Genomic DNA, 14,748 nt, shown 5'->3' with positions numbered 1-14,748 from the left:
CCGAAATAAATTATTACAGCATACTGGATTAACCAAAGTCATCCTGCATATTTAAGAGGGATAATCCCACAAACTAAAAAAAGAAAAAAACAACAAAACAAAAAAAACATTATGTATGGACAGGGTGATTCAGGATGAACATATGCATGAAACATAAATAAATTCAAATGTGTCATAAATGACCCTATTCTTCGTTATCAGGTTTTACAGTAATGAGAACATGAGAATTTATCATCAATGTGTATAATGAGATTTGCAAAAAAATAAATAAAATAAAAATAAAAATAAAAACAGAACTGAAAATGGTAGTGTAGTGTGCACACCAAGTAGACCTATTATAGCAGTAATGTGTTCACCTACAGCAAAAATGTCAGCCTTTATTGATTTTTTTACCTAAAACCTCATGTCAAAAGCCTTCCTTCATATGTGCAGGACTCTATGGATACGATTAAAGTATTACAATCGATCAAACTCCCTACTATTAACAGTTTGCTTTTTACTTTAGATGTTAAATCACTGTACACCAATTTTCCAGATGATGGAGGCATTGATGCCATTGATTTGTTTTTCATGATCGTCACGCCTTCTCTTACAGAGAGGAGTTTCGCATATCCACACTTAACACCTCCAAAAGGGCTCAGTCTAGACTGCGATTAGAAACAAGTTTTGTGAAATGTGTCCGGACCGAAGGACAATTCAGTCCGGACTGAGATCTAAATCTTTGTGCTAGTTATCTGACACCTGGCTAAGTGATTGTGTAAGCATATGTGTATATGTGAGCAGAGCGGGAATAAAGTGCGCTCAGCGCTACACAATTATTCCCTAGCGCTGAACACGCTTGTGGCGAGGAGGAGGGCGGGGCCGGGCCGTGATGATGCACGCCCGGCCCCTAATCAGGCTAATCAAGCCCACGAGGGGGATAAAGGCGGCCGGAGGCAGCGGTTCGGCAGAGAGAGAGCTACAGGCAGCTGCCCCGTATGCATTTGTGTTATATGTCTTTTTCTTTAAGTTAATCATTAAATGTTTATTTATATTGTCAAGCCAGTTCTCATCTCCTCCTTTCCCTTTTACCCCATTACATTGGAAACCCGGGAAGGAGTAGGGATGCGCCGTAGTAGAGTCCTCGCCACAACCATCCAGCCCAAAGGAGCAGCCGCGTCCATCCACAAGGGGACTGAGGAGCCCGGCTGCCTGAAAGCGGAGGAACGATCGCTGACCGCGTGGGGAGGAGGGGGTTCCTATCAACTGCCTGCAGCGGTCGGGCCATTGCCAGGGGCAGAGGAGACCCCTACCGTCTGCTAAAACGTGGCGGGGCCAAAGATAAGACCGCCGTCCGTGAGCGGGGAGTGGCTCAATGCCGACCGCCTGGAGTGGGAGAACCGCTACCGGGGCGGAGGAGACCCCTACCATCCACCAAAATGCGGTGGGGAGTTCCGTCCACCAGGGGCCGGAGGACTTCCTCCGATCCACCCGGGGAGGAGCGGCTGTCATCCACTAGAGGGTGGAGGAGTGACCGAGGAGCAGGCTACGGCATATCAGAGAACCGGCGAGTACGTTTATTTTCTCTCTCTCCCACTGTCGCTCCGTGTTGGCCTTTCCCTCTCTTTTTTTGTTGTTTGTCCCTCCCCATGTCTCCCTCCCAGGTCCGAGAAGGCGGGGAAGATTTATAGTTATGTGTTTGAGTAAATTGAACATTTTTGTTTTATTCTATAAAGTACTGACAACATTTCTCCCAAATTCCAAATAAAAATATTGTCATTTAGAGCATTTATTTACATAAAATGACAACTGGTCAAAATAACCAGGGCAGATTTGTCTTTGTGAAGGATGCATGAATCAAGCCACGTACAAGGTTATCCTGAAAAAAACTTGATTCCTTCTGCTCTGAAAATGTTCCCCAACTCTGAGGATTGTTTATTCCAGCAGGACAATGCTCCATGCCACACAGCCAGGTCAATCAAGGTGTGGATGGAGGACCACCGGATCAAGATCCTGTCATGGCCAGCCCAATCTCCAGACCTGAACCCCACTGAAAACCTCTGGAATGTGATCAGGAGGAATATGGATGGCCACAAGCCATCAAAAAAGCCGAGCTGCTTGAATTGTTGCGCCAGTAGTGGCATAAAGTCACCCAACATCAATGTGAAAGACTGGTAGAGAGCATGCCAAGACGCATGAAAGCTGTGATTGAAAATCAGTTTTATTCCACCAAATATTGATTTTTGAACTCTTCACAAGTTAAAATGTTCGTATTGTGTTGTTTAAAAATGAATATGAACTTGTTCTCTTTGCATTATTTGAGGTCTGAAAACACCCATCTTTTTTGCTATTTTCACCAGTTGTCATTTTCTGTAAATAAATGATCTAAATGACAATATTTTTATTTGGAATTTGGTAAATATATAGTATATACTGTATATACAGAATATATATATATATATATATATATATATATATATATATATATATATATGAGTTTTGTGAGATTCACACAACTCAAAGGAACTTATGGAAATGTGTAATGACCTTAAGGATGCATTTACCTTTTCACATTCAATGTCAAACATTTTCTGTTGTAATCCAGATTTGGTGACCTCGATGTCCTCTAACCACTGGACAAAACAGAGACGACAAAAGACAGAAACATTGGCATTCATAAAAATATCATGCAAGAAATGGACATGAAATAATAAAAGAAGATATTTTTGAGGAAAAACAAAAAAACAAAACAAAACAAACATTAATGCATACCTTTTCTGCTAAGGTTAATACCGTTCTGGCATGAATAACCACCACTTGCTCCTCATTAGTGAGATTCTGTGTGTCATACAATGAAAGATGAGATATCAGTGACAGAAATATACATGTATATTCATACACCCAGACATGTCTAAACACACACATTTACATATGAAATCAACATACACTTACGGCGTTATCCCCCAGAATGTCGAGTTTCTTCATCAGTTCTATAATCACAATGTCCTGTATGGTGAGAAAAAGGGAACAATTTTACTGAGGAATATTAAGCTTTGACTATCTCTCCAGGCAAAAGACAGAAGTCTAAGTGGTAATATAAGTTCCACCTGAAAACTTAATTAAACTTAATTAAAAATTAGCCTTCAGAACATGTTTAATTGTAATCCAGTGAAATATAATATGTGGTTGAGATGTTTTCAATGTTTGGGGTTTCAATAAACTATAAACTAAAAACATATTACAAACTCTTTAGATAAATGTGGGAGTTTAAAGGTTTCACTTTCACTTTTACATCTGATAGTCACATGTGGTGCCTGTGTAGTTTCACTTTCACATCTGAAAATTAAAGTGGAGATTTAGAGTAACCAATGACTTAAATATTCTGTTTCTCACCCACACCTATTATATTGCTTCAGAAGAAATGGATTTAAACACTGGAGTCATATGGATTACTTCTGTTTCATTTATGTGATTTTTGGAGCTACAAATATCTGATCCCCATTCACTTGTATTGTTTGGACCTACAGAGCTGAGATATTCTCCTAAAAATGTTAGAAAAAAGTTTGTTTTCTGCTGAAGAAAGAACATCAAACACATCTGGGATGGCATTAGGGTGAGTAAATGATAAGATAATTTCATTTTTGGGTGAACTATCCCTTTAAATAATAGGGGTGACCAGGACATGTTGTCACACACTATGGGCTAAGTTGTCAAAATGGGAAACTGTTTTATGAAACACCAAATGGTTCATGAAATTGTTAAAATGGAAAAGATAACAAGATGGGCTGGTTTGAGTATTTCTGTAACTACTGATCTCCTGGGATTTTCACACTCAACAGTCTCTAAACTTTACTCTGAATGGTGCCAAAAACAACAACAACAACAAAAAACATCCAGTGAGCGGCAGTTCTGTGGACGGAAATGCCTTGTTGATGAGAGAGGTCAACAGAGAATGGCCAGACTGGTTCAAACTGACAAAGTCTACAGTAACTCAGATAACCGCTCTGTACAATTGTGGTGACAAGAATAACATCTCAGAATGCTATTCTGAGATGCGGGTTGGCACTGTTTTGGCGACACGAGGGGAACCTACACAATATTAGGCAGGTGGTTTTACACTGCCTGGCCAAAAAAAAAAGTCAGCGTTTGGATTTAAATAAGCAGATACTTAAGAGTCTATGATTGGATCATTATTGAAGAGATTAATATGTTTCAGCTGGCAACAGATGTAAAAAGATTTTATTGTGTTTCAGAAGGGGCAAATTATTGGTCTGCATCAAGCAAAGAAAACTACTAAGGAGATTGCTGAAATCACTGGAATTCGGTTAAGAAATGTCCAACGCATTATTAAAACCTGGAAGGATAGTGGTGAACTGCTTCGTGGAAGAAATGTGGTCGAAAAAAAATCTTGAATGATCGTGATCGGAGATCATTAAAACGCTTGGTGAAGTCACATCGTAAAAAATCGACAGTAGAACTCACGGCTATGTTTAATAGTGAAAGTAAGAGCATTTCCACATGCACAATGTGACGAGAACTTACAGGGTTGGGACTAAACAACTAACAGCTAAACAGATTTACACTATTCCAAAGTGATGGACATGTCAGGGTAAGAAGGGAAGTGCACTCCTCATGCATAGTGCCCACTGTACAGGCCTCTGAAGGCAGTGTTATGATCTGGGGTTGCTTCAATTGGTCAGGTCTAGGCTCAGCAACGTTATGCGGCAATAAAATGCAGTCAGCTGACTACCTGAATGTACTGAATGACCAGGTTATCACATCAATAGATTTTTTCTTCCCTGACGGCACGGGCATATTCCAGGATGACAATGCCAAGATTCATCGCGAACAAATTGTGAAAGAGTGAATTGGCCACCAAAAAGTCCTGACCTTAACCCCATTGAAAGTCTTTAGGATGTACTGCAGAAGACTTTACGGAGTGGTTCGACTCTCCCGTCATCAATACAAGATCTCGACGAAAAATTAATGCAACTCTGGATGGAAATAAATGTTGTGACGTTGCATAAGGTTGTCGAAATAATGCCACGACAAATGCGCGCTGTAATCAAGGCTAAAGGCGGTCCAACGAAATATTAGATTATGCAACTTTTTTTTGACCAGGCAGTGTGTGTGTGTGTGTGTGTATATATATATATATATATATATATATATATATATATATATATATATATATATATATATCAAATCAATGTGTTAGCCAACAGAAACTTCAATTAGTGAATTGTATAAAATTGCAGCATGTGACAACTTGCCCCAACCTTTCATTAAAAATACCCTTGTTCTGAGAACACAGTTCATACTTTTGGTTAAAATCAATCTTGATTATATAGTTGGCCCATTGCCGTAACATATCCCAGTGTGTACCCAAGAACTATTACAAAAGCATTAAATTAATAAAACATAAATAAATAAATAACTACATTTCTGATAAATATATAAATTAATTATAAAACATAATTAAAAAATATAAGAACATAAAATAAACATGTCAAATAAACAATTATTATAAATAAAATATAAATGTTATAATTTAATAAAAACAGTACATAAAGTTATTATTTATAACAAAAATATTACAATTCAATAAAACAGTATGTAACAAATCTAATACAAAACAGAATTACAAGAATAGAAAAATTAGAAATACAAATATAAAATATAAAATTATTAATTATAAAATATAAATATTAATAATTAAATAATACAGTATATAATACATTTAATACAATAATAATAATAATATATATAAATATAATTATAAAATAATAATTATAAATAAATATATCAAATATACAATTATTGATTATAATTATACAATTATTATAATTAAAAACAGCATATAATAAATGTAATACAAAAATAAAATAATTTCACACCAAAAAAATGTGCTTATATAAAACAGTTTTGAACTAAGTGAAAACAAGCATATGTGCAATTGAAGCGCAGAACAAACAACTTAATAGTTACTGAGACAAAAAACTGGCATATTATTGGGGTAACTCACAGTAACGCCCTCTGCCTCACAGTAGATTTGTAGGGCACTCATGCCCTCTGCAAAATGAATGTTCTGGAAGTTTATGATTGGAGATCTTCTCTCTCTTTCCTGGAGAAAAAAAGAGCATCATTGGCATCAACCCTCAGACAATGTGTAGGAACTTCACTGTTAAACAAAGCAACAAGCTCTGTAATGCTTTAACTTAAATTTTAAGTTAAAAGTTAATAGAGTTTTTGCAAGTCATATAAAAATATGATAATTCATTCAAATGCTCTTACAAAGGTGATTCACCATTATTATGTTCCTATGTATAAATTTGTTGTCTGAAATACTTGCACAGATGTAATAAATTATGGAGTAAACACTCACTTCCAGTTCAAGAATTCTGAACTCCAAGAGTTCATTTTGGTCTTTTGCATCCTGAATTTCATTTTTCAATCGTGTCTCCTCTGTCTCCATGTTTTTAAGCTGTAAGCAGAACAAAAAGGCACACAAATTGACAGTTAATATACTATTTGGCATGAAAACCTAACAAGATAACAAATGGGCTTCATTCAATAGCTGAAAATGCCTTACAGAAATTAATTAACACCATTTACTAGAGGGTAATTTTCGAGTCATTCATACAATACCTTTTGGACTTCTTTGTTTGATAATAAAAGGCACAAATTAGAAGTTTTCAAAAGTCAGAGGTTAAACTCTATGACTTTTGGGATGGAGTTCAAAAACAAGAAATAATTAATCTTACAGTTCATACACAATCCTTTCATTTTAAACATTGCCCAGCAACATCTACTTAGCTCACTCAAATAATACATGACTTGTATTACACATATATATCAACTATTGACAATATATTCATGCTGTTATGCCATAGAGGAACTGGCTCCCCCAGCTGAGCCTGGTTTTCCCCAAGTTATTTTTCTTCTTTTCTCTCCATTAACTAGCATCTATGGAAATTTTGTGCAAAAACCACGTTTTTCATTTAACTGCTCAATGAGGACTTTAAGACATTACAGACATTACAGCGTAAGTTTCAGTAAAGCAGCTTTGAAACTATGTTTGTTGTGAAAAGTGCTTTACCAATTAAAAATGACTTGACTTAAACCACATTTTTAATAGAAATACTTAACAAAAATGACAGACTCAAATGGTTACCCATCACAAATAAAACAAAAAACAAACAAACACTGCAACAGCAGGGTTTACAAAAAACTTTAACAGTGGGTATTACCTCCTTCTTCCAGGTCAAAATGCAGGTTTCAATATTGCAAGTGGCCAAATTTACCTAAACCGTCTTTATTCTTGTTACCCAGCCTATTAGAATTGTAATCTTTAAACTTTAATGTTATAAATGCCATAATTTGGACTTAAAAGGTACCAAACTGTAGTAAAAGTGCCCTCACCGCTAGAAATGTTACTATGAATAAAACATGTCTTATATTTCTGATCTGCGTTTCCAAAATCACGTTTAGCTTCGACAGGAGGTGTGTGCACAAACCTTTTCTACAAGCTCCTGGTTGCGTTTGTACAAAGCTTGTTTCTCCTCAATCCATTTCATATCCTGAAAGACAATATCAGATGATAGGAATATTAGTCAATATTTTAGTGTTACACCAAGAATGTAAAGTCACGCATGACAATGGTATTTTTAAATGTGCTTCACTTTTTGAAGGATTTAATCATTTTTAACTGTTTGTGTAGCACATTTCAGCACAAAATGTTTTGTGAATGTGTCCCAGTGTAATGCAGACTTTAAAAAGAGGCTGTTCTTGAAGGATGAGGCAATTATAAAAATCTTAGACCTGATAGCAAACCCGCAGCAAAACACTGCATCTCATAAAACAAACGAAGAGAGCGTTTACATAGAAGTTTTAAAGAAAAAAAGTGTTTCAAATTGCTGTTACACCAGCTAACAATCAAAGCATTACTTAAAATACAGCTGTGTTCTCTACCAACAGCTCAAGTCTCACAGAAATAGAATATTACATGATACTAATATATCACAATATTCTATGTAAGCCCAGAAATACTTTTATCACAGTTTTTAATTCGTTTGTACAGCTAACAGTGTTGCTATATTCAATTTGTGAGCTCTATTATGGATTCAGTAACACGGCTTTACCTGTCCCTGTTGACTCAGAACACACTCCAGATCTGATATTCTGGTCTGATATCGGATCAGTTCGGCCTGCAGCTGCTCTCGAGTCTAAAACAGACAGTAAACAGCAGAGAGAGACATTTAAAGTCTATGTAAAAATGGCAGTACAGTAAAATTAGCAGGTAGATTGGTAAATTTTCTGAAAAAAATAAAAAATAAATAATAATAAAAAAATAAATAATAATAATAATAATAATAATAAAAAATTATATATATATATATATATATATATATACTGTACATAATTTTTTCCATTTTTCCTTTATCACAAATAATAGCCTATTCTGTTATATTTCTCACAAAAAGCAACATGGTAATAACACTTGTTTATTTATTTATTTATTTGCAGACATGGTCGGTGATAACCCCATGTTTATGACATGTGTCATAGTAAAACCATAATATTTTTTAAAGTACTTTGGAGTACCATGACAGTATCATGAAATATGAACTTAATCAATCATTTAGTACCATGGCATTACCCTGGTAACGTGGTGCACGGTGCGAAGGCGCGATGAGAAAGTGTGAGTGTGAGCCGATCGACTGTGTTCCTAGAATGCTACAAGGTCCTTGAATAATGTATAACATGTGAGTAAGGGCAGCTGGTGGAGTTTCTGGTGCCCCTAGGGTATGATGGTGCCAGTGGTGTAGTAGTGTCTGAAAAGGTGGGCATACTGTAAATTTATGAAAGACCCATATATATATATATATATATATATATATATATATATATATATATACACATATATACGTTTAGCAGGGAAATACATTTACAGTGCAAATTACGGTTATTCCAGGGATGCTTGTGTATCAGGCGGTGGAAATGTCCACCACTTACTGAAACGGAAAATATGATTGGTTAGCAAATATCCAATCACGTCTGAAATGAACGTACTGAATGGTGGTTCAGCTTAGCCAGACTGTCTGTCTTGCCAGTGCCATCAGTTGTGCTCCCGCAGTTCCGTGCACACTTAGAGAGAAGCTCTGTACACTTAAAAAAAATACAATAAATATATGTATATATATATATATATATATATATATATATATATATATATATATATATATATATATATATATATATACACAATTCACTCAACGGTGCTGTGGCATCGTGTTAGTAGATTGAAAAAGTTCTGGGTCAAAAGACTAATTGTCTGGCGGCCATACGTATCATCTCTTATTTCAGGTGGGCATACGCAAAATCCTAAGAAAGATAGGTGGGCATACAGCATATGTCTGTGTATGCCCTATACTACACTACTGGACGGTGCCCCCCTAGGGAGTTGGTGCCCTACGCAGACTGCATAATATGCGTATAGGGTGCTGCGGTACTGTGGTAGCCTAATGGTATTTTTCTGAAAAAGATTAGTCTAATAGCTTATAAGTTTCAACAAAACCAAACTGGCTTTGGCTGAACCTGACAGCTCCTTCAGTTTATGTCAATATTCTATAAAAGACTAATTGAATTTATATCACTGAAATCGATGCGACCACTCCCATTATAATTAATAAATCTGTCTACACTAGAGGTACGTGATGTCGAAAATGCATTAGCAATCGAGTATTATTCTTTTGATGAACTTACAACACAATGGAGTGGACTTTTTATCTGACCTAATATTCGTCTGAGGTAACGGCACTTCGATGTTCCGGGGGCAAATTCAAAACTGCAATTTTTGCTTGCACCCCTGCTGCCCCCGTTCTGTGCATGTCACTGCTGTAAAGGATGCATATTGCTCTGTCCCAAGTGCAGCTTTAGGACTCTCTGATCACTGTCTGGTTCATCTTCGCCCGATTTACAAACAGAAACCAAAATCAGCTAAGCTTGTTGTAAGGACTGTAAAGAGATGGACTAATGAAGCAGAGCTGGAACTACAAGCCTGCTTTGACTGCACTGATTTGAGTGTTTTTCAAGCTGCAGCCACAGACCTGGACGAGCTCACAGATACTGTGACGTCATATTTAACTTTCTGTAAGAATATGTGCATCCTTACTAGGACATTTTTATCATTCAATAACGATAAACCATGGTTTACAGGAAAGCTCAGACAGCTTTGTCATGCCAAAGAGGATGCTTATAGAAGTGGGGATAAAATATTGTACAAGCAGGCCAGAAACACACTGACTAAGGAAATCAGAGTGGCTAAAAGAAGCTACTCTGAAAAGCTGAAAAACCAGTTTTCAGCCAACGATCCTGCATCTGTGTGGAAAGGCCTGAAAAGCTTTACCAAGTATAAGACACCTCCCCCTCGCTCTGTAGAGAATCAACAAATGGCTGATGAACTGAATGTGTTTTACTGCAGGTTTGAAAAGCCCAGTCTCACACCCCTCCCCTCGCATTGATCTTCACTTCACACACACACTTAAACCTCTTGGAAAATCCCCTACGCCCCCCTCCTGCTACTCAACCTGCTCTTATGTTCTGTGAGGAGGATGTGTGCTGGGTATTCCAGAAACAAAAGACTAGGAAAGCTTCAGGCCCAGACGGTGTCTCACCTATCTCTCTGAAAGTCTGCGCTGACCAACTGGCCCCCATCTCAAATCAAATCACTTTATTGTCACATAGCCATATACACAAGTGCAATGGTGTGTGAAATTCTTGGGTGCAGTTCCGATCAACATAGCAGTCGTGACAGTGATGAGACATATACCAATTTACAATAACATCAAATTAACACAGCACAATTAAACATCTTTTATACACATAATTACACTCAACAGTATACAAATAATAACATACACTGTACAGTATACAATACGCACTAAATAGATACATATTATTCAATAAAAATAAAAAATATATAAAAAAGTATATATATATAGAATGTACAGTATTGCACTGTATTGACATTCAGGCTGTCGGTTGATAGTCAGTTGTTAAGAGAGAATATAATATAATAATAATATAATTTATGACAGTCCGGTGTGAGATATAAGAGTAAGGGTAATAAAGTGCAGTGCTGATGTATTTGATCGTGAGAGATCAAGAGTTCAGAAGTCTGATTGCTTGGGGTAAGAAGCTATCATGGAGTCGGCTGGTGCGGGTCCTGATGCTGCGATATCGCCTACCTGATGGTAGCAGTGAGAACAGCCCATGGCTCGGGTGGCTGGAGTCTCTGATGATCCTCCGAGCTTTTTTCACACACCACCTTGTATATATTTCCTGGAGGGAGGGAAGCTCACCTCCGATGATGTGTCTGGCAGTTCACACCACCCTTTGCAGTGGTTTGCGGTTGTGGGCGGTGCTATTGCCGTACCAGGCGGATATGCAGCCAGTCAGGATGCTCTCCACAGTGCAGGTGTAGAACCGTGTGAGGATGTGGCGGTTCATTCCAAACTTCCTCAGCCGTCTCAGGAAGAAGAGGCGCTGATGAGCCTTCTTCACAACGACTTCAGTGTGGATGGACCATGTGAGTTCCTCAGTGATGTGGACACCCAGGAACTTGAAGCTGCTGACTCTCTCCACTGGTGCTCCATTGATGGTGATGGGACTGTGTTCTCTGTCTTTATTTCTGAAGTCCACCACAAGCTCCTTTGTCTTACTGACGTTGAGGGAGAGGTTGTGCTCCTGACACCAGTGTGTCAGAGTGTGCACCTCCTCTCTGTGGGCTGTTTCATCATTGTCAGTGATCAGACCTACCACCGTCATGTCATCAGCAAACTTAATGATGGCATTGGAGCTACGTGTTGCCACACAGTCATGTGTGTACAGGAAATAAATAATCTTCACGCAGATCTTCAACAGATCACTGGAGCAGTGTGAAGTTCAGATTATTGGTGTCTCCCTGCCCACCCTCCAAGACCTGTACGTCTCCAGAGAGAGGAAACATGCAGGTATTATCACTCTGGACCCCACACACCCTACCCACTCCCTTTATGAACTGTTGCCCTCTGGCTGGTGCTACAAAGCACTCATATTTAATTCAATAACTGTACATACGCCCCTACCTTGCACATACATTACCACTTGCACATGTACATACGCCATTCTATGTTATATGTCCTATTTTCTTTGTATGTCTATTTATACTCTTACCTTGTTTTATATTCTGTCTCACTGTAATGTTCTGTGTGCACTTGCTTGTTTCTCCTATCACCAAAAAAAAAAAAAAGAAAATCCTTGTGTACGTGAGCACACTTGGCAATAAAGTTCATTCAGATTCTGATATAATATTTTACAATTGACACTTTTTTCCCCCTAGCAACCCGTTGTGCCCCCTGGGAGTCCCTGGACCCCAATTTGAAAACCCTTGTTTTAGGGTGTTCTGGGTGGTTGATGGGCTTACTGATGTGAATAAAATAAGTTTTTACATTCATTAGTATTAGTAGTTTTCTTTCCGTGCTGAAAGTGGAAATCATGTGGAGTGAAATTATGAAAAATTCCACAGATACTCTTGACCTTGGATACCTAGGGCTGCAAGGACAGAAACTCATGGAAAAACGCTTTACCACTGTAGCTTGTTGCTTTCTCACAATCACACCTAGTTAGGACACAGTGTTATAATACAAAAAGCATCCTATTCATGAGTCATTTTGCGAAGAGCTGTTGTTAAAAGAGTGAATATCTAAATATTTTAGAGATGAGATGTTTGAAAGATTTACCTTGACCTCTTTCTCTGCATCAAATGTTCCCCCGACCTGTTCCTGTAGGAGCGCATACGCTCGCTGAAGAGCCTGATACTCCATCGTCAGCTGACAGAAACGAAGCTCTGTCTCCTCTTTAAGCATTCCCTGAACACAGGAAGATGACAAGTTAACAGTCATAGTTTCAAGATATATTCACACACACAATATTTTCAATCCCATAACCATCACAGAAACATTTAAGCATTTTTAGATTTGAACTAAATCCTTATTAAGAGTGTTTATTAAGCCATTGATTTATAAGGATGGGAGGTCCTCACAATGTGGGTGATTTCATGTTTTTCTACATCGTGGGGACATTTTGGTCCTTACAATATAGGTGAAACAGAAACACACACACACACACACACAAACCTCTTCAAGGTCATCGTCTGGTGTGCATGGCGTTCTGTCTGTGTGGTAGGAAATAGACGAGCCATCTGAGTCTATAGAGCCTTCCTCATCATAGCCAAAAAACGTCTCCACTACCGGCTACACACACACAAAAAGAAAGGCTGAGAGAGAGCCATTAGAAAACATGAACAACCCTTGGACAAATATTCAAGGTTTGAATATGCATATGCGCAAAAGAGGTGGAGGGGAATACCGTCAGTGAATGATGGGGAAATCTTGCTATTTTAAAGAGGATATTCTTGGTATCCAATGAGTCAAACTTTTATCATAGACTACTTCTTGTGCATGGACCCCATTTTGTGCTTTTTTGTCCTTATTTGGGCTTGACAGCCCTTGGTCACTGCCTACTGTCATTGAATTTAAAAGAGCAGTGTCAACATTCTGTTAAATGCCTACTTTTGTGTTCCACAGAAGACATCTTATGGGTTTGGAATGACTTGAGATAGTAAATGATGACAGAATTTTCATTTTTGACTGAGCTATTTTCTTAAAAGCAGACAGTCCTGGGGGGCTTGGGTAGCTCAACGAGTATTGACGCTGACTACCACTCCTGGAGTCGCGAGTTTGAATCCAGGGTGTGCTGAGTGACTCCAGCCAGGTCTCCTAAGCAACCAAATTGGCCCGGTTGCTAGGGAGCTTAGAGTCACATGGGGTAACCTCCTTGTGGTCACGATTAGTGGTTCTCGCTCTCAATGGGGCGAGTGGTAAGTTGTGCATGGATCATGGAGGGTAGCATGAGCCTCCACATGCTGGGAGTCTCCGCGGTGTCATGTTCAACGAGCCACGTGATAAGATGCGGGGATTGACGGTCTCAGAAGTGGAGGCAACTGAGACTTGTCCTCCGCCACCCGGATTGATGTGAGTAACCGTGCCACCACAAGGACCTACTAAATAGTGGGAATTGGGCATTCCAAATTGGGGAGAAAAGGGGATAAAAAAAAAAAGCAGACAGTCCTTGTGTTGACGTACCCTACATGTTCTGAAGGGCTTCTTCCTGCGCAGACTGTCCTGCCTCCTGTATCTTAACAGCATGTCTCTCTCCTGAAAAACAAGAAGTACACATCAAAACACAATTTCAATCACAAATAGAAAACTCTCCATTGTACTAGAAGACCTGGCATTTGTCCTTAACAAAGTAGCATGTATGGTACTGTATCTTGAGTATAACTACGTTGATTTATTTTATTTATTCTGAACCTCCAATTCGGTGCATTGTTCAATCATTTGAGATGCTAATTTCATTCACCCTTTGAGAAAACAGCGGTGATGAAATTCTCTCTACAACAAACATTTATTATAACAGATATTTTCATCTGGACTGTGTTTGTCAACATGTGGATCACATTGAAAGCAAAAACACTATTGGTTCACATTGTAAAATAACTCACAATCACATTCTTCACATATCCAGCTGTTTCCAGAGCCTGGAGTGAAAGAGAGAAAAAAAAAATGGATTAGAGAACAGTATATTATTCTTTCTTCAGTAAAGTCAACGTGAAATCAAAATTGCCCAAAAATGAAAATTCCTTCATTATTTACTCATCCTCATTTC

At 38.1% G+C, this 14,748-nt stretch overlaps 1 protein-coding gene across 15 annotated transcripts in view; it reads right to left on the bottom strand.

Moving 5' to 3' along the window:
- The window catches only part of LOC127427315 (janus kinase and microtubule-interacting protein 3-like), a 65,356-nt gene that overhangs the window by 6,619 nt on the left and 43,989 nt on the right, over positions 1-14,748 (bottom strand). For 8 of the 15 annotated variants that reach the window (XM_051674846.1, XM_051674851.1, XM_051674853.1 and 5 more), the window contains 11 exons: positions 14,585-14,620; positions 14,166-14,237; positions 13,158-13,274; positions 12,762-12,890; positions 8,121-8,204; positions 7,497-7,559; positions 6,365-6,463; positions 6,005-6,103; positions 2,926-2,985; positions 2,752-2,817; positions 2,544-2,612 (listed from right to left, as the gene is read on the bottom strand). In XM_051674846.1, the coding sequence (XP_051530806.1) occupies positions 2,544-2,612; positions 2,752-2,817; positions 2,926-2,985; positions 6,005-6,103; positions 6,365-6,463; positions 7,497-7,559; positions 8,121-8,204; positions 12,762-12,890; positions 13,158-13,274; positions 14,166-14,237; positions 14,585-14,620 (894 nt within the window). The remainder of the gene's footprint in view (positions 1-2,543; positions 2,613-2,751; positions 2,818-2,925; positions 2,986-6,004; positions 6,104-6,364; positions 6,464-7,496; positions 7,560-8,120; positions 8,205-12,761; positions 12,891-13,157; positions 13,275-14,165; positions 14,238-14,584; positions 14,621-14,748) is intronic. The other 7 variants (XM_051674852.1, XM_051674849.1, XM_051674861.1 and 4 more) reach the window with 1 other exon arrangement.

Source organism: Myxocyprinus asiaticus, chromosome 36 (assembly GCF_019703515.2).
Source record: "Myxocyprinus asiaticus isolate MX2 ecotype Aquarium Trade chromosome 36, UBuf_Myxa_2, whole genome shotgun sequence".
Taxonomy (NCBI): Eukaryota; Metazoa; Chordata; class Actinopteri; order Cypriniformes; family Catostomidae; genus Myxocyprinus; species Myxocyprinus asiaticus.
Note: the sequence above shows the minus strand (reverse complement) of the source record. Positions and strands in the feature narration are given on the sequence as shown.